Genomic DNA, 22,256 nt, shown 5'->3' with positions numbered 1-22,256 from the left:
CGTCTTCTTAAGAAGACTGACCGGGCGCGATCGTTGTGTGGGTGGGGTGTAATCGATGATCAGGCGATGAAGGAGGAGGAGACGTTGGACAAGGCCAAGCTCAGCCCCGAGGAGATTGTGATGGTCAAGCTCAAGAGGTCCACGCCTCACCGCCCACCAAACGCGTTCTCCTCCTTTGCCACCGTCAACGCCAGGTAAGCGACCGGTCCGACATTCAATTTGGGTCTTCTTTTTGTGGCCTGGAACTTAATTTTGTTGTTTAACGCTGTCGCCAGGTGCTCTATCCACCTGCTGCTCCTTCAGGCGGTTAACGAGATCTTCTTCGAGCACTACCAGCACCTCTCTCTCGGTATGGAGCTCAGCGCGCGCATAGTAGACCGCGGTTGGCTGTTTTCGCTGACGTTCGGGTTGGTGTTGGGCGTGGGCGTGCAGCTAATGTGGAGTCGTTCCTCGAGGCGATCATCTCGGGCTATCGCTTCGCCTACTCGGCCAACAACGACGTGCGCCTGCGAACTGGGCTGGGACCCACCGGCGTGATGACGCGCATCATCAAGATTGAGGTGACCGCCATGAGCAGCTGCCTGCGCATCCTCTTCACGCTCTATGCCGAACCCGACGGCTCCGAGAAGAGGGAGGTCAGCGAAAAGAGGCTCACCCTGTACGCGCTCCCCCATAGTGTTTTTCCCCTAAACCTCATTCGTGTCACTCACTCGCTCACAACACCCGTGTGTCGTGTGGCACGCGACAGGCTGATCACCGAGTTCGCCGAAGAGTTCATCCAGACGGCGCTCAACTCCTCTTCGCCGTACTCGCAGTCCAAGGTGGGCCTCATGGTGCAGATCCTCCAGGGCATCCTCCAGTTCGACGAGTCTCAGGTACTCCACCACAGAGTCTCCTCTCCTTTGCCTGAGCCCGGTGGTCTCATCAAGGTCCCCTGGTGTGTGTGTGTGTGTGTCGTGTGTGCAGTTCGGCAAGCATGTGCCGCTCCTCTACAGGCACTTTGTGGGCCTCATGCTGAGCGAAAGGAAGGAGATCCGCTCAGCCCTCCAGCCCATCTTTGAGCGGATCGGTCTCGCGCATGGCCTCATCACCGCCGCCGTTCCCTCCTCGCCCTCCCCCGCCACCGAGGCCTCCTCTTCATCCTCTTCGTCGTGAAGGGCTGCAGCCACGTCAGACCCTGCACACAGTCGCGAAATACAACTCTTTTTTGTTTGCAAGATTGAACAAATCCCTCGCATCTTTTTCTTTCCGAGCAAGATGGAGCGAAGAGGCAGGAAGGCTGCGGCTGAAGAGGATGGCACTAGGTCCCGTGGAGGAAAGGGGCGTGGCGGCGGTCGAGGGCGCGCTAGGTACATCTTAATTCTAGAGATTAAATTTTCATGAATTTAACGAATGCACAGGCACCATAAGCCGGCACGCGGAGTGCGAGGCCACGCTGAGTATGCTCGAGGAATTGAAGAAGATGATGAGGGCAAGGTTGTGCACTTTCCCATCCATTTGGCTATGTGGGTACGTTCGCCATCTCCGCAACGTCTTCACGTTGGCTGTTCTCGTTAAACGATTCTACACTTCATCATGATGCAGGACTTTGGGCAGTGCGACGGCAAGAGGTGCACCGGCCGCAAGCTGTGCAGGCTGGGCTACATGAAAGACATGCGCGTGGGCCAAAGCTTCCGAGGTGTCGTCCTCAGGTACGCCCCCACCACTAGCCATCACTCGCCCGGGTCAGACAACCTGCCGGCCTCCTTCTTGGCAGACTTGCCCAGTGCTGATGAAGTATTGTGCCGTGCACAGTCCCATGGGGGAGAGGTCCGTGTCCGCCGAGGACAGAGAGCACGTCATAGCCTCCGGCGTCTCCGTCATTGATTGCTCGTGGGCTTTGATCGACTCCATTCCGTTCAGCAAGCTGCGCGGCGGCTTCCATCGATTGCGTACGCAAGCATCTCTTCTTCTTCTTCTTCTTCTGCTTCTTCTTCTCTCTTGATGCGCACCGCCTTCCCACTGGGCTGACCCATGTTCTTCTTTCTCGGCTTGGTTCGTCACGCGCGGCGCAGTGCCTTTTCTTGTGGCGGCCAACCCCGTTAACTACGGACGTCCGTTGAAGCTCTCCTGTGCCGAAGCTGCCGCGGCGACGCTCTACATCACCGGTTTCAAGGAGGAAGCCGAGCAGGTCATGAGCAAGTTCAAGTGGGGCCACTCGTTCTTCGAAGTCAACAGGTCGGCTGCCCCCACCCCACTCATAACGGCCCATCATCGTCGAGGTGTGTGCAATCCCTTCGCCTTCTCGCTGACGCGCCACCCTTTCCCGTTCACTCCCCAGGACCCTGCTGGACAGATACGCCGCGTGCGCCAACAGTGCGGAGGTTGTCAAGGTGCAGAACGATTGGATTGAGGAGTGCGAGAGAGAGCAGGCGAACAAGCACCCGGTAATGCGGCCTCGCGCTTTTGATTGCCCTTCTTTGGCTGATGTGTGTGTTGGCCGCTCACAACTGGTGTTTGTCTCTGAAGGGGAGGCTGACGATGATCTGTTGATCGCCAACCCCAATCACGCTAACCGTGGCTCATCTGCTGGTGGCGATGACGACTCTGACTCTGAAGAAGATGAAGATGAAGATGATGACGATGACGATGACGAAGAGGATGAAGATGAAGACGAAGACGACGAAGATGATGAAGAGGGAAGCGACGATGAAAGCGATGACGAGGAAGGAAGCGAAGACGAAGAGGACAGCGACGAGGACGAGGAGGACAGCGAAGAGGAATTGGCCAAGGACATGAAGAAGAAAGCGACCATCAAGGCGTCAGGCAACAGCTCCCGCGGCGGCCGCGGCGGACGAGGCGGCGGCAGAGGTGGCCGGGGTGGCCGCCGTTGAGCGAGCCATTTCTCTATGAATTTCCATATCATTTCCGCGCCAGCAGAAAGTCGGGTGGCGGTTTTTCGCTGGCTTACGTGGCACGAGTTTGGGGAGAGATCGACATCGAAGAGAACACAAAGGCCATCGCGAAGAAGAGGGCAGAGACAGATACAGAGAGAATGAGCGAAGGAGGGAAGATAAGCGTGTCCATCAAGAGCTCCCAGGGCGAGAAGCTGGTGGTGGAGGTGGATCCGTCGGGCACCGTGCTGGAGTTCAAGCAGGTCTTGCAGGAGAAGACCAACATCCCTCCAGAGCAGCAAAGGTTGATCTTTGGAGGCCATGTCCTCAAGGATGCCAGAACGGTGGAAAGCTACGGTAAGCCCCTCGCTTGCCATCTTGAATCCGACGTTTGTGGTAGCTTTCATCTGAAGGTTATTCACCGCGAATTTGCCTCTGCGCAGCCATCAAGGATGGCTTCACCGTGCATCTCGTTCGAGGCGCGAGCAACAACATTGCCCAACAGTCCGCCCCGCAGCCCACGCCCGCCGCTCCCTCTGCTACAACAAACCCGTTTGCGGGAATGGGCGGCCTTGGTGGAATGGGTGGGATGGGAGGACTTGGCGGTCTCGGCGGCGGGGGCGATTTGCAGCAGATGTACTCCCAGATGATGCAGAACCCCCAAATGGTTCAGCAGATGATGCAGAACCCGATGGTGCAGCAGATGATGAACAATCCCGAGCTTCTGCGAACGATGATGATGAGCAACCCGCAGATCCGCCAGATCGTCGAGAACAACCCTGAGGTGGGTCACATCCTGAACGACCCGGACACCCTTCGCCAGATCATGCAGGCGCAGTCCAACCCCGAGATCATGCGCGAGCTGCAGCGAACCACCGACCGAGCGATGAGCAACATCGAGGCGCACCCCGAGGGCTTCAACGCTCTTCGCAGGCTCTACACCACCATCCAGGAGCCGCTCTACGAAGCCACCCAGTCGCAGACCCAGCAGGCCGCAGCCTCCACCAATCCCTTTGCTAGCCTTCTCGGTGGCGGCACCACCGAGCAGCCGACCACGACGCCCAACGCGGCTCCTCTGCCCAATCCTTGGGCCTCAGGTACGACCATTTGCATTGAACTTTGACGTATCCCTGTTCCTTTGCTCACCTCGCCTACCTATCACGCACACGTGCAGGCGGTGCGGCTCGTCCCGCCTCTGCCGCTCCCGCATCGGGCGCCACTGGAGCAGCAGCAGCAGCAGCAGAACCCCTTCGCCAGTTCGTCTCTCCAGACTTCACATTGTGCGTGAAGGCCTCCAAACTAAAGGTATGTTGCGCAGGTCTGGCAGGAGGTATGGGCGGTCTCGGCGGTATGGGCGGCATGAGTGGCCTCGGTGGCATGGGCGGCATGGGTGGAATGGGCGGTCTCGGTGGCATGTCCCCCGAACAAATGGGTGCCATCATGCAGAACCCGATGGTTCAACAGATGATGCAGCAAATGTTCTCCAACCCCGAGCTCGTTGAACAGGTAAGTCGCTCTCATCAGCTTTGAATCGCCCCACCAGAGCACCCACCCGCTAACAATCCGGTTTCGCGCTCTTCTCTCTATACTCAGATGATGAACTCGAACCCGATGGTCCAGCAGATGCTTCAATCCAACCCACAGATGCGCCAGATGCTTCAGAACCCGGAATTCTTGCGGAGGTTCTCCGACCCGCAGACCATGCAGGCCGTGATGCAAATGCAACAGGCCATGTCTCAGCTGCAGAACACTTTCGGAGGGTACGCGGTCCTTTCTCCCCCCTGGCACTCACTTCGACTGAAGGCTAACCCGCATCTCTTCAGTGCTGCCGGAGGCATGGGAGGTATGGGTGGACTGGGCGGCTTGGGAGGTATGGGCGGCTTGGGCGCGTTCGGCTTCCCGCCTGCCGCGCCCGCCGCAACTCCTGCGACCTCTGATGCCCCTTCATCGACGACCCCTGCGACCGACTCTGGCTCCGCACCACCAACCTCCACCACCGGGTAAGGGAGCGTTCTTCTTCGAGCTGAGCTGACCTTTTTTTTATTGTTTGCTCACGCCGCGTTGGTCCACCCACAGAGGCGCCGCCCCTGCTCCCGCGAGCGGCGACCAGCCTGCGCTGAATCCGATGATGCAGATGCTGCAGCAAATGATGGGCGCCGGCGGCGGATTCCCAGCAGCAATGGCCCCGCCTGTCACCAGTACGTGTTCGCCCGCCTGCTGTTGCTAGCTTCCCACGTGGGCACTCACTCACCTCCGGTCCTCTCGCTGCGCAGATCCTCAAGAGGCGTTTAGAGAGCAGTTGCAGCAGCTGAGGGACATGGGGTTCATCAACACGGAAGCCAACCTCGCAGCGCTGCAGGCCACCGGCGGCAACGTGAACGCTGCCGTCGAGCGTCTCCTTAACCAGCTTGGTTAAGCAACCCCCACCCCCCTTGGTAATATACCCCTTTCCCTGGAGCTCCCATCTGCTCCGCATCTCACCTTTGCGCCACAGTGCAGGCACTTCCGATGCGAAGCGGAGTGCAGTTTTCCTGTCCCGGCCCTCCAACCTTTCTTCTCGACTCACGACTCCTACGACTACAACCCCCCTCCTTGGAGGGTGCTCGAGTGCCACCTCGTTTGTCTATTATTTGTTGTACTTACAGCGCCACCACCCCAACTCGAACAACCCTTCATCAGCCCAGCCCGCACCCCTTGCCTGTTCCGACCAGCCCAGGGTTTGCTTTTCTCGTTCATTTCGGTCCAGCCTTTTGTACATACACGTGGTGCTCCACCGTCATGGTCCTCACTTTCTCTGCTGCATGTTCTCGAGCAGGAATTTTCGCTCCTGCGGGTGCTGCGCCCGCCCCGCCACAGGCCCAGAGGGCATGCCCTGCGGCATACCTACGCCGCCTGCCGTCACCACTTTGGTCAGAACAGCGGGGTAACGAAGGAAGCAGTGCGGGTGGGCGTAGTATTGTAATAAGCGAACCTGGGTTCGGGATGGGCTGCATCCCCATCCCCATGGGCTGGGCACCCATCGGGTTGGGCATCATGCCCGTCGGCGACATGGGAGACATCGGAGACATCGGCATCCCTGCTTCGTTTTCATAGTTAGCTCGCACATTGCACGCATACGCGCAACTGCGAACAGCTAACGTGTTCAATGCAATAGACGGGAGGGAAGTGTACCGGTCTGTTGCATGCCCATCGGCATGCCCATGGGCGGTTGGGTGGACATGCCGCCCATGGACGTGGGCGTCATCGGACCCATGGTGGTGGGCGTCGAAGGGGCCGTGAGCGAGGGCGAGCTAGGCGGACCCATCGTCGACGGCGAAGGCACTCCCGAAGGCGACATCATCCCCACTGCACACACCACACGCGCACACCGTGATCAGTCAATATGTGTGTGTTTGTGCGTGCGTGCGTGCGTGCGTGCGGTAGCATAAAGCGAACAAAAGAAACAAGCAAGCAAGAAAGCAAAGCAGGGGCGCGATAGCAAAACCGCCAGCTTACCAGATGCCGCTGGTGGTACGCCGCCACCAGGGCCAGGGACCACTCTAGCCCCAGCACCTCCCGACACTGAACATAGGTCGGAGACAGCCACCAAACGAAAATAAATAACATTTGAAAACAGTCTATGTATGCACATATTTGTAGAGTATGCACACACACATATTTAAATAAATGTAGAAGTAAAGTCAATAAGAGAAGATGACGGTAAAAAGTGCACGTACCAGGTTGGCCTTGGGCCATGGGTCCACCGGACGTGGGCATGGCGCGCCCACGCACGGGCTGGCCTCGCATCGGCGCAGCCCCGCCCGAGCCTCGGCGGTACGTCGTCATCATCGGGTTCATCGCCCCTGCCAAGCGACCACCACCATCAAATCAACCGCGAGAAACACGCCAGAGCGGTCTGCAGCCGACCCTCGAAACACAACACGCACACGCACACACGCACATGCAACATGCAAGCACACGCACGCGCACACGTCGAGGGAGGGACTCATACCGCCAGGTGGAGCGCCGGCGGGCATGCCTCCCTGCGAGTACATGCCCACGCCCGGCCCCATGGACGAGGGCATCCCTCCCACCATGCCTGGTCCTCCGCCCATGCCGCCTCCCACCATGCCGCCCATCACTGCAGATCGCGCACGTCACTCCACGTCATCAGCTTAACATGAAGACGAATGGGGGGGGGACGGAAACGACGACGACAACAGCAGCGTACCACCGGGCATGGGGCCTCCGCCGACTTGGCCCACCGAGGGCGGCATCTGCCCTCCACCGGGACCCATTTGGGCGGCCTGAGGCGGAACCTGCGACCAAGTCGGCGACACCGTCAATAGGCGGGACACCTTGCGCAACGTGTCGTTCGTGTCGGTCGTGTCGTGTACCGCTTGGCTTCCTCCCGGGGTCAACGGCCCAGACATGGGCGCACCCTGCGGCTGTCCGGAGTGGGGGATGGACTGGGGGCTCATGGGCAGGCCGCTCATCTGGCCCGGCGTGAGGGGACCGTTGCTCTGCCCGACGGGCATCCCCCCGGGCGGCATCCCGGTCGCCTGCCCCGCGTTGGTCGCCATCTGCGGGTACCCGCCTGCATGTACCGTGCCATCACCGCACACGTGTGAGCCAGCCATCATACGCACCCCATCACCAGCTGCTGGACCCTTGAGAGCGAGAGCACTCACCCGGCATGAAGCCACGCTGCGGCTCGTAGGAGGGCTGCTGCGGCTGCATCTGCTGCTGTTGCTGCTGCTGCATCTGCTGCTGCTGTTGCATCTGTTGCTGCATCTGCTGTTGCCCGGCGGCCTGCTGCAGACGCGGGGTCAGCACACACCAATCGAAAACGGCGACGACGACCTCGCACGATGAGAGCTGGGTGCGAGAGAGAGAGAGAGAGAGAGAGAGGCGTACAGCGGCCGCAGCGGCAGCGGCAGCGGCGCGGTAGTTGGCGTTGCCGCCGGCCGCTTGGGAGGCCAGCTGTTGGTAGAGGGCCTGCTGTTGGCTGTGCGTCATCTGTCTCCCGCCTACGGTGACTCGATTGCCACCACACCAAACGACCATCAGCCGAAGGTCTCGAAAAAGCCTCACATGCGCGTGCGAAGAAGAGGAGAGGAGAGGAAAAAGAAGCGGCGTACCGGGCAGTTGTGTGTTTGCGGTGCGGCGCATCATCGACATGTAGGCCTGCTGCTGGGGATTGGGCCGCATTGCGCCGCCGCCCCCCGGGGGGGCCGTCGCCTTCAGGTTCGGCATTTGCTGCTAAAAAACACCAGAGGAAAGGCACGCGCGACGTAGCTCTTGAGACCCCCCCTCTCTACAAAACGAACTCAGCGCAGAGGCGACAAGGGAGGTTGCGTACGGGAGCGGGAGCCCGGACCATGGCCGAGTCGTAGAGACAGATCTTGCCCTCCTTGGCGTAGAGGGTCTTCACCTGGGTGAAGAAGAGCTCCGACTCCCTCACGTTGCCCTATTTGAGCCGCGCCCACCGGTACGATATCAACAATTTTCATCGATCGCTCCACCGCTCCACCGCTCGACCAACCAACCACCCAACGCGCGCAAGCGGCTTGTGGGCGTACCAAGGGGAAAGGCGTGGGGTTCTCCTGTACGGTCTCCGCTGACATGCCCTCGCTGATGACCGCCTCGTAGCCGTTGTTGTACTGGTTGGGCCGCAGCTCCAGGTGAGAATAACTGCGTCCTAGCGGCGTCATAGTTTGGTCGTTGGTATTTGTCGGGTGTTGGTTAGCGCGCGGACACGACAACCCCGGGGCTCGGGGCGGTGTTGTTGTTGTTGGATACCGTCACGGCCATGGAATTGGATGGCTCGCTTTTGCAGAATCGGGGACTTCTTGAGGCTCCGAACGTGCGCCAGCGACATGGTCGGCAGGGTGACTGTACCATGAATTCACACGACACACGACACACGACACACACAACGCAACACACACGACACACACAACGAGAGGCACAACAGCAACGTTGGGTGATAAGTCTTATGACCAGAGAACGAACACGCACACACTGAAGTGTTTTGACTGGAGCAGCGGAGGGTACCTTTCTTGGTCTTGTCCACGTCCTTGAGTGGCTTCCGGTTCAGGGGAAGGGTGTCGTTGTCGTGCGCGCTCTGGGAGGGCCGATAGTTCTTCTTGTTCAAGAAGTCCATCAACGCAAAGCTGCAGAACGCAACGCACAGTCAGCGCATAAACAAACCGCAATATTGAGATCACTGACGTCACCACATTTGGATGAAGAGAAGAGAAGAGAAGCTCAAGCGCACCTGACACCGCCCTTCTTGGGCATGGCGGCCTTTTCGCCGCGCACGTCGGAGGCGGAGAGGATCTTCTTCTTGGCGGTGCGGGTGAGGTTGTACTTGCACTTGTTGTAGTTCAACACGTTGGCCACCAACCCGACCTTGATGTCCGGTTCAAGGCACAGCGGAGGAGCGGTCGCCAGCTGAGGAGCGGAGGTTTATCATTATGAGCACACAGTAGCAGCACACAACGCCGCACACGCCACCACACATGGTACCACTAGGCTTTGCTCAATCTTGAGGCAGTCATCGGACGTCCAGTCGGCATGGTCAGCGCATATCTGTTCCACATCGCTCACGATGGTCTCGGTGTCGGGCTGCAGCAGGACTCGGCGAATCACCGGCGCTCCACCTATGCCATATCACGAACGTGCCGATCAGTTCAGTTGGCTGTCGAACCTGCCGGAAGCAAGCACACGACACGACACGACACGACGACACACTTCATTGAGTCAATACCTGTGAGAGTGGACGTGTTGTTTCCTCGAAAGTCTCGCACTTCGACCACCAAGCAGCCTGCGGGTTACGGGGAGTGAAGGCGGACAATGAGCACATGAGTACTGCCTGAGTGTGAAGAGTGCTGGCAGATCTGGACGTGCGTACCGTCGTAGTAGACGCAGGGCATCTCGTCCAGGAGTTCGACAAAGTCCGGCGGGAGACGCAGAGAGTCGATCGTCTTGACGAAGTCCTTCGTCGAGCTGTCGTACGGATACGAAACGCTTTGCTGTAGTCGTAGTAGCGCAACAAAGCGAGAATTTGATTCAGCCTAACCGCACCCGCGTTGTTGTCGTTGTTGTTGTTGGGGGGACAAGGCTTGAAGAAGGAGAAGTGTAAGTACGCACCTGCTCGCCGATAGTGGTGCCGCCCAGGGAAAACCCGTTCGGGTAGAGGTTCACCGTGAGGGAGACCTTGACGTCGCTCAGTCGGTCGATCGGAAACGACGCGTAACGCGCAAACGCGGGGTCTGCCGAATGAGAACAGCGTCAGGCTTAGCGTTTCAGTTTCAGAAGAACAAACAGATCCGTGTGGTGTGGTGTGGTGTGGTGTGCACTCCCAGTGGGTTGGGAGGAAAGCGGCACCCTCGCTCTTGGATCGAATCATGTCGAGCCGCAAGCGCTCCCACAGGGTCAAATAGGCCTCGTCGATGTCTTTGATTCCGTTTTCCTGCGGTGTGTGCGCAGCGTGAGCCCCACGTGTACGTACGAAGGGACGGCAGAAGAGGGGGAGGAAGAAGATGCAATGGCGCACCTCGTCTCTTTCCCGTTCGCCGTCTTCGTCCCGCTCCTTTTTGATACCATCAGCGCTCTGCCCGGCGTCGTCCTTCTTAGCACCAGCTTTGCCCTTGGTGACCTTGGGCTTCTTCGCCGGCTTGGCGGCCTTGGCAGCCTTGGCGCCCTTTCCTTTTGCGCCCTTTGCTGCTGCTGTGGGTCCCAGTGACACACGAAACACACGACACACACACGTACACCACGACACACACGACACACGTACACCGCAACACATGTGATCAGTCAGTGCGTGGTGGTGGTGGTGGCGCCACGTTGGAGAGGAAACCTACCGGGCGTGGCAGCGGCTGCGGTGGCGGCAGCGGGACCCTTGCGCTTGCCCGTCGCCGTCTTGGCCGCGGGCTTCTTCTTGCCGGTCGCAGTGGCGGCGGCGGCGGCTTCGGCATCCTCCTTCTCCTTCTCCTTACGCTCGCGCTCCCTTTCCCGCTCGCGCTCCTTCTCGCGCTCCTGCTCGGTTCGTCGTCGCAGCTCTTCGACGAAGAGGGCCTCCTGCTTGGTCTCCGCCTCTTCCACCCACCGCCGAAGCTGCACCGCGTTGAAGGCCGCCAGGAGCGAATCGTTCTTGCTGGTCTTGGTGCCCCAAGGCGCCCACTCGCCGTCGCTGCTGTCTTCATCCTCCTCCCACTCCCATTCGTCTGGCCAGCCGCCGCTGCTGCCCGACTTGAGCGTGGCGGTCGAGGTCGCTGGCGAGTCGTCCAGGCCGCTGCCGGCAAAGAACGGCAGGTGCTCTCAAAGACCGCCACTGCATCGTAACTCTTGGGCAGCTGCACAATGGTGGCCGATTTGCTCGGTTTCGATTCCACATCGGCTGCTTTGGGCTGCCCTTTCTTTGGCTTGGGTGGTGGCTTCGATTTGAACGAAAATCCCTTGTTGAGCGGCGTCGTCGACTTGAGAGTGAATTTAATCTTCGCCTCCCCCCCTCCATCTGCTTTCGCGCCAGCCTCCCCATTCGGAGAGATCGTTTCTCCATCCTGTTCTTCACCATCTTCAGCCTCTACGTCTTCCTCCTTCTTTCGCTTGCCCGTTGCCACAGCCCCGCCATTTTGCTCCTCCCGCACCTTCCTCTTCATCTTGTGCGCAAATAAAATGAAAGAAAAAGAGTAAAAGGAAAAGGAAAAGAAAATCGAGGTGGTCACTTCGGCCAAAGAGGTGTAACCTGCCCAACCCGGCAAGGCTTCACTTCACCACTTCACCACTCAGCCCTGTTTGTGCACAGCAGACACCCTTGAACATTGCGGCTGCTCGGATCAGCCGAGGCTCGCCCGATCGATGGTCACACACCGCCAATGAATGTTAGACCAGAAACGAGGCTGGTTGCGCGGGCCACGTATTCAATACAGCGCCACCAGCCCCTTCACATGAGGTGCTTCTTCTTCTCCTCTTCCAAGGGGGCAGGCACGGCGTGGAGCAGGACCAGGTGGACGGCAGCTGAACTGGTCCTCGGAAATAAACGGGAAGGCAAGGCCTGTGCTGAAGCACTTGGAAGCGGGAGGCTAGTGCACAACAACCACAGAGCTCAGAGATCGGCACGGATGGAGGAGCGAGCGACGGGGGCGACCGGAGGCGGAAACCAGGAGGACGTGGCCAACAAGGGCGGTGCCCAATCCGAAGGCATCTCGACAGCAGACGATGAGAAAGAACTGAATGTTGATTGCGATGCTGGGAACGCGCAGGAGGGTGAGGACACGATGGAAGCTGCACAGGCACGAAAGGAGGCGAAGATGAAGCGGAGGGAGGAACGACGGGTGGCGCATTGGCAGCATCGCCGACAGAAGAGGAGGGAAAAGAAGCAAGAGATTCAGAGGCTGGAGCAGGAGGCCATCGCACGCGGCGAACAACCACCAGAGAGGAAGAAAAAGAAGAACCCCCGAATTCGTACGTCGGTGCCCCTCGAGAAGAATCACCCCCGTCTCGTCGTCGATCTCGATTTTCAAGATTTTCTGAATGAAAAGGTACAACCCAATTGCAAATATAATTGCTTATTTTGTTCTTATAATCCTTGCTTTTCTTATGATTTATTTACTGGCCTCTCCATAGTTCATCTTATAAAATGATTTGTGAATTAAATCAAATCAATGCCTATTTATGAAAACAGGAGATCCGCAGCGTGGCGAGTCAGATCAACACCGCCTATGGCTGGTACGCGCGACAGTCGGCGATGGTACTGCACTGGCGAGTGTCTAACACGTTCGCTGCTGGTGTTGTGGTTTTCTCAGGATTCGACACCACAGCCGTCCCCTGGAGATGCACCTCACCTATCTCAAGGGCCGAGTGAAGGAGGCCGTGGAGAGGAACACCGGGTCCTCTCAGTGGCAGCTGGCCAAGCACGAAGAGTCCTTCATCGACGCCTTCCACGAGCAGAAGGACAAGATCGTCTACCTGTCGCCGGACTCGCCTAACATCCTGGAGACGCTGAATCCTGAACATATTTACATCATCGGCGGCATTGCGGACGTGCACATACAGAAGGTACCGCGGCTGACACTTTCATAAGCAACACGTGCTTGGCCTGATGGCTGATCTGGTCTCTCTCTCTCTCTCTGGCGAAACAGGGCATGACGCTGGGCAAGGCGGAACGGTTAGGCATTCAGACGGCCTGCTTGCCCGTGAAGCGATACACCCAAGCCTCCAGGACAGTACTCAACATCAACCATGGTAAGCTTGCGGCCTCGTTATCGCTCCTTCCCGCTTTCGCTCCTCCGTAAACAAGCTTCAGACTGACTCTCACCACCTACGTGTGACACACAGTGATTGAAATCATGACCAACGTCGCTGAGACCGGAGACTGGGCTGCGGCGTTCGCCAAATCGATGCCGACCAGGTTTGTGCTGCGTTGGGTGATTTGAGGAGCCGGAGGGGTGGTGGATATGAATGGATGAAGTCTCACAGTTGTGTGACACGGAACAGGAGTGCCTACACAAGCCCCGGCCGCGCAAAGCTCAAGCCGGAGGAGAAGCGAAACGAGCCTGAAGAGACAACTTCAACACCGACGACAGCGTCCGCCGGAGAAGGCGGAGAGGATCCTTCGGAAGGCCGAGAAGGAGAGACAAAAGAGGAAGATGCTAGCTAGTGTACTGAGTTGATCTCCTCTTCCAACGCATGATGGGGGAAAGGTCGTTCGCCGGCGATTGGGGCTGTAGTGCCGGATTTCATTCACAGGCGCAAGAAAGAGAAGGCAACGAGCCCAAGAAAAGCGGCATATATGAAGAATGAGAAGAATGCCAAGACAAAAAGCCCGAGAATACTTGACATTTTTGCAATGGTGTGTGTCCGTTTCTCCGGCAGCAATTTTGCATTTTATGCGCATTTTTTCATGCATTCGACGCTGGCAACTTCGATCGCAACAGTTGGGTACGTCTGCCGGCCAATTGGATGGGGCATGGTGGCTAATGCGAAGAGCTAGCTCGCAGATTTTGCGGATATAATATTTAAATAATTTATTAAATCAATTTGCTTCCGTGCAGATCGCATCGAAAATGGCATCAAATGGCACGGCGCTCGATTTCGGACACGATCTGGTCTCCTTCATGAAGCACCCTGGCCCGGTCTTTGACCACTACCTGCCCCAGGTGTCCTTCGATCTCTTCGGCACGACCGTAGAATCTTCTGATATCGGTCTCATCGCCGGCCCCGTGACGGCCTATTGGATCTACTCGACCGCCCTCTACGTGCTGGAGACGCTCGATCCCAAGTTCCTGCGCAGGTACAAGATCGACCCTCCACAGCGGCCCAAGAACAAGGTGTCGGTGGGCCACGTAATCTCGCGTGTAGCGCTGCAGCACTTCATCCAGATGGTGGTGGCCATCGTGTTCGTGTGGATCGTGCCGCGCGATTTGGAGAGGGAGATGGAAGACGTGGGCACCATCCTCATCAAGCTCATGATCGGCGCCTTCATGCTCGACACCTACCAGTACTGGATGCATCGCCTCTTCCACCGCAACAAGTTTCTCTACCGCCACTTCCACTCCGTGCACCACGAGCTCACCGTGCCCTACGCCTTCGGCGCTCTCTACAACCACCCCGGTACCCAGTCCATTCCCCACCTCAACCATCTTCATCTTCTCTCCCCTCGTCACGCACCGTCACTCTTTCGTAATCGCCCTTCTTCGTCTGGCTGCGTCGATGATGGCTAATTGTGCTTCATCTCAGTTGAGGGACTCTGCATGGACACCGTGGGCGGTGGTCTGCCGGTGCTGCTCCTCGACATGCACCCGTGGACGGCCACCCTCTTCACCAGCTTCGCCACCATCAAGACCGTGCACGACCACTGCGGGTACCGTGTCGCCTTTCGCTCTCTCTCTCGCACACACCGCACAACCGCACAACACACACACACACACAGTGCGCCCGACTGACATGATGATGGATGTATTCCATTCATGAAGGTATGTGCTCCCGTTCGACCCGCTTCACCTGTGCTTCGCGACGGCTGCGTACCACGACATCCACCACTGGGGCAAGGGCATCCGATACAACTTCTCGCAGCCCTTCTTCACGCTCTGGGACGAGCTGGGCGGCACCATCTACCCGTACTCCCTCGACGACATGGTGAGCGACGAGGTCAAGAAAGAGGCGGAGGAGAAGAAGCACCTCGACGCCAAGAGGAAAGCCGAGTAGTCGCACTAGTACTACTTCTCCTTCGACTCCAACAATCAGCTTCCGGAGGGTGATAGCGACCCTCCGCTTGTGCTACGCTCCTTCTCCTTGAGTGGGTATTGAGATGCATCTTTTATTTGTGTGTGTGTTGTCATGTGGGTCTAGTCCAGCTTGACAAAGTGGTGGTCGTTGGGGTCGTGGTGGTGATGTCGTTGATAGTCGGCCTCCTTCTTCGCGGCGAGTTGAGGGTCCTTCCGTCGGAGGATGGCCTGCTTGAATCGATGGCAGCCGCGCTTGATGGGTCCCAGCGGAAGCCGTCCAATGATTGGTATGAAGACCCACATCCTTGCTCTTGTTTGTTGTCGAGTAGCCGTTAGTGCCACTGATGTGTTGGTGCTTCTGCTTCAAATCACACGTAGGTTGGTGGATATGTGTTTGTGCGTGTTGGTGTGAAAGTGCTGGTGCTGTGTTCACCAGAGCGCCAATGACCCACATCTGGTGGCATCGCCAACATTTTACCCAGCAACATTAAGTCGAGTTGTTTGCCGTTTTTCCATTGGTTCTCATTTTTTCCGCGGAACGGTTTTAATGGCGGTGAGGCATCTCCTCGCCGTTGGAGAAGTTATGTGTGTGGAGGGGGGTGCGGGGGGCTGTGGTGCACTCAGTAGAGGACGGTGTGGTGTAGGTCGTGGTCGGCCAGGGCCTGCTTCTCGGTCATGCGGCGGTGCCTTCGGCGTCGTATCACTTGCTTGAGTTTGTGGTAGCTGCGCGAGATCAGGCCAAAAGGAATGATGATCGGAATGATGATCCACATGTTGTGCTGCTGCTGTTGCTACTGCTGCTTTAGTTTGTGTTGGGTTGGGCAACCCTTTCTTGTAATTGCTGCGCGCCTTCTTCCATCTCCCGTCAAGCTGAGTTCCGCGGTCAGCATTTTAAATTTTGAAGTGACTTTTAAGAGTTGATCCAGCCAATTGTCAATCATACAACCGACCAATGGGACGGACAACAAATGGAGATAGACTTCACCATTTTTGTCCACTCCGCCGCCTTTTGGTTAACTAGTGGTGGCTGTGCTTGGCCTGCGGCTTAAGACCAGAGAAGAACAACAAGCGAGACAGATGGGCAAGAAGACCTGCAAAGCAGCGGCCAAGAAGGGGAAGCTCGCAAAGCTCCAGCAGGCGCGGGCCGAGGGAAGCCCGTGGGACGAGGGGACCTGCAAGGTCGCGGCCAAGAAGGGACACCTCGAGGTACTCCAGTGGACCCACAACAACGGCTGTCCGTGGGACACCAAGACCTGCGAGGCGCAGCCGAGGGCGGGCATCTCGAGGTGCTCAAGTGGGCCGTGCCCAGGGCTGTCCATGGGACAAGACCACCTGCGAAGCCGCGGCCAAGAAGGGCCATCTCGAGCTGCTTCAGTGGGCCCGCGTGAACCATTGTCCGTGGGACGAGAAGACCTGCGCCGCCGCGGCCAAACAGGGAGACCTCGCGGTGCTCCAGTGGGCGCGCACTCATGGCTGCAGGTGGGACGAGTCGACCTGCGAAGCCGCGGCCAAGAAGGGCCATCTCGAGGTGCTCCAGTGGGCCCGTGCCCAGGGCTGTCCGTGGGACTCGGACACCTGCTTCGCTGCGGCCATGAAGGGGACTCTCGAGGGCTTGCAGTGGTTGCGAGCCAAAGGCTGTCCGTGGGACGAACGCACCTGCGCAGGCCTGGCGCAGAGAGGAGAGCTTGAGATGCTCAAGTGGGCCCGCGCTCAGGGCTGCAGGTGGGACGAATGGACCTGTGCGGCGGCGGCCGGCAAGGGCCACCTCGAGGTGCTCCAGTGGGCCCGCGCCCAGGGCTGTCCGTGGGACGAAGAGACAACGGCAGCTGCGGCCAAGAAGGAGCACCATGAAGTGCTTCAGTGGGCACGCGCCAATGGCTGCCCACACAAGGAGTAAGTGGTACATAGGCACCAATAGATAATCAGCTACCACACATAGCAAAGGCTCTTATTCCTCTTCCTCTCATTGGCTTTCGTTCCCCACCTCCCAAACCAACCTTGCGTTCTAGTTTCGTTTCTTCTTCTTTTGCTGCGGCTCAACTCAGAAAATGGGCAGTTCGTGCATCTTCGGGTCTTTCTTCACCAGATCCTCGGGCTGGACGATGCCGGGGTGAAGCCGCCCCTTGCCCGACACGGGCTCGTGCATGGCCTTCCAGTCCTCGATGACCTCCGGCCCCGCCGCGTCATCCGGCAGCACGCCCTCCGCGCCCTCCAGCTCTTGTTGCTGCTGCTGCTGCTGATTGCTCTTCTCCTCTCTCTGGCTAGCCTCATACTCCTTGTCTGGCAAGCACAAGGGTGAGCTTACAAAGATCATGCGTGAAACATGGGTGGGGGGGGGGCGCTATATACTGAGTTGCCCCCCTAGAATGGCGTATGGTCGCGCCAACAGGGTGCGCTGGGCGGGCATCAGCGCCCTGGTCGCCTGGCGCTGGGTGATGTTGGCGGCACGTTGCATGGTGTTCTTGAGTTTCTTGTAGTTGAAGCTTTATGTGTATCGCTGTGCTTCAGTGTTCACAACCTCACTGAGTCGGTGTGGCACCTGCCTCGTGGGCACCCACCCAAAACAACTCCACCTTCAAGCTGAATTTCTTCCGCTTCCTCCCTCTGCTACTCGAGGTTCACGTTGATGTGCGACACCTTGTGCATGCTGCTGGCGAAGATCATGTGTAGGGGTTGATGAAGTATATGGGGTCTATCGACAAGAGTTGAAGAGGGATCAGAAGAGGGGGAGGTCGTGCTCCTTGGGATCGGTGACCTTCTCCGGCGGCTGGGGCTCGCCGAACTGGCGTCCGCCGGGGTTGAGCGGCTTTTCCGACTCTGCGCCCTCTGGCGAGGTCAGCCTCTCGCCGTCCTTCGCCTGGTCCTGCACGTTGTGCTTGTCGCTGCCCTCGAGCTCTCTCTGCAGCGCCCGCTCCTTCCTGATGTAGTTCTCGTATTCCTTGTCTGTCATGGGTGACAACACGACACGACACGACACGACACGAGGTGAGGTGAGGCCCGCACACGAGCTTTGGGGGGAGGAGCGTACTGAGCTGTCCGCCCAGGTCGGCGTATCGTCGGGAGGCGGGCGCAAGGGCGCGACAAGAGACGCTGGAGAGAAGGGCGGCAGTAGACCTGCGCTGCAAGGCGATGGTGATGGTGGAGGCTCTCTGCATGCTGATGAGAGTTGGATTTCAGTTGGCTGCGTTGTGTGTTGTGGAGTGCTTTGCTTATGGCGTGTGTGTGTATGTGTGTGTTGAACTTTGACATAAACTTTATGTTCGAGGGTGATCACCACGGAACCACACCCAACCAATCGAATCGCTTGTCGCAACCCTGCTGAATTTCATGTGTGCGGTCAGCTCCTGCCGCGTGCGAGCGTGAGCCGCCAGCTGCTGCCGTTCCAACGTCAACGGCCACATGTGTGCGCTCAACGCGGTGCACCACCCACCTACCATTCGAATCAAGAGTGCTTGTAGCCAAAGCGGCCATCGCCGAGGTAGGCCAGGTAGGGCGGCACGTCTTCTCGCGTGTGGACGAACGTCTTCCCCGTCCAATACTCGGGCTGCACCCACACCCTGATTGATGACGCGCCACAGAATAAGAAGGAAGAAAGAACGAAAGAAAGCGACAGTGAGTATGCGCAGAGGAAATGGCGTGTGGTTTGGGGGGGGGGCTGCATGCCTCTCGATCATGGCGTAGAGGAGTACTTGACCCTCGGCCTCGTCTCTGCTCTCCACCGAGCACTCGATGTGCGCCACGCACTCGTCCAGCGCGAGGTTGCCCTTCAGCTTCGCGTCCAGCTCGCCTCGCACGATGTCCCGCTTCTTCTGACGCATCTCGGCCCGGATCGCGCCGCGCGGCTTGTTCTTTCCTCGCGCGCCTTTGCCGCCGGCCGCCGGTTCGGCGTCGGTCGATTCCTCCGTCGCCTCCTCCTCGCGTGGGTACCACCCGGGCTTGCACACCTGCAGGCCGCACTCTGGCGTCTGCGCTTGATCCACTTCGCCCTCTCCCTCGGCCTGCTCGGCGGCCGTGGCGTAGCACCGTATCGACTCCTCCATTCCCGCGACAGGCACGTTCAGCACTGGTTCACATTCATTCATCAGCGATGATGCAGGGTGGTGCGTCAGCGCAGCGTGGCCATGGAATGGGAGCGAGCGGTGGGTGGGTGGACTGGTACCGAAGCAGCTGTTGGCACCGAGAGTGGCGACCCCGGGCAAATGCTTGGAGAGAGCGCAGAAGAACAGTCCCTGAGAGACGCGCGTGCGACGTCAACGGTGAGTTGCGCTCGCGTCAGCGCCTGATGATGACTGTACATGACCATGGGGCGTACGTTGTTGTTGATGCAGGAGAGGCGCGAGACGAATGCAACGTGGGGCGGTTCGTCGGCGCGGGCGCCCTTGGCGGTGAGCAAACACGCGGGGTTGGTGTAGACGAAGCGGCTGTGGTGATTCTTGGGCACCTCCAGGCATCGCTCCCGTCGTGTCGCGCTCGCACTGAGGCCCATTTCCTCCTCTTCCTGGCCCGGGCCTTCTTCTCGGCGATCCTCCCCCATAAACTGCGACCCTTTTTCGCCCGGCTCCGTGCCCACGACTGTCGTGGCGTCGCCCTCCTGCCACACACACACACACACAGCGGGCGTCAGCGACAGAACAGAAGGGTTCTTCTTCTTCTGCTGTTGTTGTGAGGGAGGCGAACGGACCGTGGGTGATGGGGGCTTGGGCGGGTGGATCACGGAGCGCTTTGCCTTGCCGCAGTGTTGGCATGTGACGAGATAACGACGCCTGGCGCCTGGATAGAGAACAGTGGCGTGTGAGCACAGCCGCACACGACTTCACACGACCGCCGCTTGTACCGTGTGCAACGCGGGCAGACGCGGAGAGGCCCGGGATGAGCAGCGAGAAGCAGCCCTTGCAGTAGGTCGCCTTCATTGTCGCGTCTCTGTACCCATAAATAAAATAAATAAATAATCCATACACAATAAATACAGAATAAATACAGAATAAATGGGCGCTTGGGCAGGGCGGTGGTACATGCGGAGGACTAGCTTTTTGGCAACGAGGACCATGTTGCGGATGTAGAGGCGGGCCAAGGCCGGATTTGTGGCTACGACCTGGTGCGCGGCGTGGTACAAAAAATTCATCCGCTGGTAGGCCTCCGTATGCGGCAGCGCCGGCTTCCTTGCCGACTGAGACTGCCCCCTCGAGGCCCCACGCACCGCCCCTCCGCCTCGCCTTCCCATCCGTGCAAATAATCAAATAAAAATAAATATATTGAGAAAGTTAAGCAGAAAGAACTAAGAAATGAAAAAAGAAAATGAGACCAATCAAGCGAATTCCGAGGAGATGAGGCATCGGCGACGCTGGCCGAACGGGCCGAGAAGAACGTTCGACATTGTCCTGGTGTGGCCAGGAAAGAAGAAAAAACCAGTGGTGGCCGCGCAGAAGAAAACAGCACCAAATCAACCCAACTACTCAGCAGCATGCAAGCAGAGCAACCACAGGCCGCCTCCGGAAGAGTCCTCCCGCCCGTGCCAACTTCTCTGGAGGACCTCGACCTCGAAGCCCTGCTGCCCGAGGGAGGCGCTCACCCCAGTCCCCGCCGCTGGAACGACCAGGTACTCACTCAATTACCAGGCTTGCAGCAACAGGCTTGTAGTTTTTTTTTTTAAGATAGAAAAATAATATCGATATTTAAAAAGAAAAAGAAAATACAATGAAGTCATTCTCGTGCGCACACAAAGTGTCTACGTACCTTAACCCTCGTAACTGGTCCTTTGTGGCGTGTTGCTCACTCGTGGCTTGCCCCAGGTGTGCTACTTCCTGTTGCCCGACCGGTTCAGCGACGGGAAGGAGAGCGAGCGTGCGCTCTACAAGCCGGAGCGCGCGGCCGAGTTTGCGCTGCCCGAGGGCGAGAAGGAGGCATGGGCGACGTCGGCCATGCAGTGGCAGGGCGGCAACCTGCGCGGCATCATGTCCCAGCTGCCCTACATCAAGGTGCGCGCAGCCACATAGGCCACCACCCCATCATCAGCACCGCCCGCATTAACTCACGTGAGAGCCATCATCCGCTCGTACGCACGGCGACAGGGGTTGGGCATCACCACGATCTGGCTCGGGCCGATCTACAAGCAGCGGATAGACGAGCCCACGTACCACGGGTCAGTAGCAACACAGCCCAATGTGCTATGTCGCCGATTGTGTGTCCTGCTGATGTCGATTTTTATGCGTGTGTGGTGTGTGTGGTGTGTGTGTGGTGTGTGTGGTGTGTTGTGTGCGCGTATGACAGGTATGCGATCCAGAACTTCCTGGAGGTTGACCCGCACCTCGGCACTCGTGAAGACCTCATCGAACTCGTCAAGCTCGCGCACTCGATGGGCATGTACGCAGCCTTGTTCGCGCACGCACCCACGCGCATGCACTCCTGACATGGCTGCAATCGCGATGGCCGCATTACAGGTATGTGCTGCTGGACGTGATCTTCAATCACACGGGCGACAACTTCTTCTACAAGCACGAGGGCAAGATGGTGTCGACCATGCCCTACAGGGACCACCACAAGCACCCGTTCGGTGCGTGGAAAGACGAACACGGCAAACGTACGCGCCAACACTCGCACGCACTGCATTCAATGCGATCGCCATCGCCTCCGCTAACTTGTCACTTGGGCAGCCTGCGAGAAGATTCAGTCGCTGGAGGACGGGGTGTGGCCCAAGGAGTTCCAGGACCCCGAGTGGTACTTCCGGGCCGGCACGATCGCCGACTGGGACAAGCACCCCGAGTTCGTGCGCGGCGACTTCATGACCCTCAAGGTGACTGGCGCCACCACCCACTCTTGCTTCAGTCGACAATCTTTTTTTCTCTCCGTGTGTCGGCAATTGCGAGCGAGTCACTGACATGTCTGGTGCGTGCAGTCGCTGAACCTCGACAGAGGCGACACGCTCTCGGCCCTGGTGCAGGTCTACCGCTACTGGATCGCCCTCACCGACTGCGACGGCTTCCGTCTGGACACGGTGAAGCACGTCCCGCTCGCCGCCGCCCAGCGCTTCTGCCAGGGTGCTTGAGGCCTCCCCATCTTCACCGTCGTGATTCTCCAGGAGTTCACACGTCTTCTCGTGTGTGTGTGTGTGTGTGTGTGTGTGTGTGTGTGTGTGTGTGTGTGTGTGTGTGTGTGTCGTCGTCGTCGTACG

At 58.5% G+C, this 22,256-nt stretch overlaps 9 protein-coding genes and 2 pseudogenes across 9 annotated transcripts in view; 7 read left to right on the top strand and 4 right to left on the bottom strand.

The window, feature by feature from the left end:
- Positions 1-66: 66 nt before the first annotated feature.
- ACA1_400590 (SEC7like domain containing protein) lies at positions 67-1,155 on the top strand (the record flags this gene model as incomplete). The annotated part of the gene is made up of 5 exons (XM_004333945.1): positions 67-194; positions 276-382; positions 433-658; positions 749-875; positions 967-1,155. 5 exons carry the CDS (start codon positions 67-69, stop codon positions 1,153-1,155), a joined length of 777 nt encoding a protein of 258 aa, XP_004333993.1.
- A 420-nt stretch (positions 1,156-1,575) lies between these two features.
- ACA1_400580 (uncharacterized protein) lies at positions 1,576-2,873 on the top strand (the record flags this gene model as incomplete). The annotated part of the gene is made up of 5 exons (XM_004333944.1): positions 1,576-1,691; positions 1,795-1,931; positions 2,055-2,217; positions 2,321-2,426; positions 2,514-2,873. The coding sequence occupies 5 exons, from the start codon at positions 1,576-1,578 to the stop codon at positions 2,871-2,873; spliced, it is 882 nt and encodes a 293-aa protein (XP_004333992.1).
- A 161-nt stretch (positions 2,874-3,034) lies between these two features.
- Positions 3,035-5,289, top strand: ACA1_400570 (ubiquitin domain containing protein; the record flags this gene model as incomplete). Its single annotated transcript, XM_004333943.1, has 7 exons — positions 3,035-3,230; positions 3,317-3,970; positions 4,192-4,379; positions 4,467-4,633; positions 4,697-4,873; positions 4,950-5,071; positions 5,147-5,289. 7 exons carry the CDS (start codon positions 3,035-3,037, stop codon positions 5,287-5,289), a joined length of 1,647 nt encoding a protein of 548 aa, XP_004333991.1.
- Positions 5,290-5,658: 369 nt separating this feature from the next.
- ACA1_400560 (uncharacterized protein) lies at positions 5,659-11,521 on the bottom strand (the record flags this gene model as incomplete). The annotated part of the gene is given in 23 exon segments (XM_004333942.1): positions 5,659-5,765; positions 5,845-5,949; positions 6,045-6,218; positions 6,590-6,715; positions 6,865-6,993; positions 7,084-7,171; positions 7,250-7,449; positions 7,544-7,667; positions 7,770-7,882; positions 7,994-8,039; positions 8,215-8,280; positions 8,435-8,553; positions 8,655-8,747; positions 8,910-9,028; positions 9,133-9,308; positions 9,384-9,517; positions 9,625-9,681; positions 9,769-9,889; positions 10,008-10,129; positions 10,245-10,329; positions 10,414-10,586; positions 10,724-11,177; positions 11,189-11,521. The coding sequence occupies 23 exon segments, from the start codon at positions 11,519-11,521 to the stop codon at positions 5,659-5,661; spliced, it is 3,264 nt and encodes a 1,087-aa protein (XP_004333990.1).
- A 462-nt stretch (positions 11,522-11,983) lies between these two features.
- Positions 11,984-13,297, top strand: ACA1_400550 (tRNA (guanineN1)-methyltransferase; the record flags this gene model as incomplete). Its single annotated transcript, XM_004333941.1, has 5 exons — positions 11,984-12,403; positions 12,547-12,590; positions 12,668-12,920; positions 13,004-13,106; positions 13,200-13,297. The coding sequence occupies 5 exons, from the start codon at positions 11,984-11,986 to the stop codon at positions 13,295-13,297; spliced, it is 918 nt and encodes a 305-aa protein (XP_004333989.1).
- Positions 13,298-13,927: 630 nt separating this feature from the next.
- Positions 13,928-15,068, top strand: ACA1_400540 (sphingosine hydroxylase; the record flags this gene model as incomplete). Its single annotated transcript, XM_004333940.1, has 4 exons — positions 13,928-14,020; positions 14,129-14,474; positions 14,601-14,724; positions 14,837-15,068. The coding sequence occupies 4 exons, from the start codon at positions 13,928-13,930 to the stop codon at positions 15,066-15,068; spliced, it is 795 nt and encodes a 264-aa protein (XP_004333988.1).
- A 1,097-nt stretch (positions 15,069-16,165) lies between these two features.
- ACA1_400530 lies at positions 16,166-16,985 on the top strand (annotated as a pseudogene).
- A 144-nt stretch (positions 16,986-17,129) lies between these two features.
- ACA1_400520 (uncharacterized protein) lies at positions 17,130-17,543 on the bottom strand (the record flags this gene model as incomplete). Its single annotated transcript, XM_004333939.1, has 2 exons — positions 17,130-17,368; positions 17,438-17,543. The coding sequence occupies 2 exons, from the start codon at positions 17,541-17,543 to the stop codon at positions 17,130-17,132; spliced, it is 345 nt and encodes a 114-aa protein (XP_004333987.1).
- A 261-nt stretch (positions 17,544-17,804) lies between these two features.
- Positions 17,805-18,243, bottom strand: ACA1_400510 (uncharacterized protein; the record flags this gene model as incomplete). The annotated part of the gene is made up of 2 exons (XM_004333938.1): positions 17,805-18,031; positions 18,117-18,243. 2 exons carry the CDS (start codon positions 18,241-18,243, stop codon positions 17,805-17,807), a joined length of 354 nt encoding a protein of 117 aa, XP_004333986.1.
- A 287-nt stretch (positions 18,244-18,530) lies between these two features.
- ACA1_400500 lies at positions 18,531-20,135 on the bottom strand (annotated as a pseudogene).
- Positions 20,136-20,549: 414 nt separating this feature from the next.
- The window catches only part of ACA1_400390 (alpha amylase, catalytic subfamily protein), a gene marked incomplete at both ends in the record, with an annotated part of 3,812 nt that continues 2,105 nt past the window's right edge, over positions 20,550-22,256 (top strand). Inside the window, 7 exons of the mRNA XM_004333937.1 lie at positions 20,550-20,684; positions 20,878-21,063; positions 21,157-21,218; positions 21,356-21,448; positions 21,526-21,665; positions 21,739-21,878; positions 21,981-22,122. Coding sequence (XP_004333985.1) covers positions 20,550-20,684; positions 20,878-21,063; positions 21,157-21,218; positions 21,356-21,448; positions 21,526-21,665; positions 21,739-21,878; positions 21,981-22,122 — 898 coding nt within the window. The remainder of the gene's footprint in view (positions 20,685-20,877; positions 21,064-21,156; positions 21,219-21,355; positions 21,449-21,525; positions 21,666-21,738; positions 21,879-21,980; positions 22,123-22,256) is intronic.

This window comes from Acanthamoeba castellanii (assembly GCF_000313135.1).
Source record: "Acanthamoeba castellanii str. Neff unplaced genomic scaffold scf7180000084775, whole genome shotgun sequence".
Classification (NCBI taxonomy): domain Eukaryota; phylum Discosea; order Longamoebia; family Acanthamoebidae; genus Acanthamoeba; species Acanthamoeba castellanii.
This window is presented reverse-complemented; position numbering and strand designations above follow the sequence as displayed.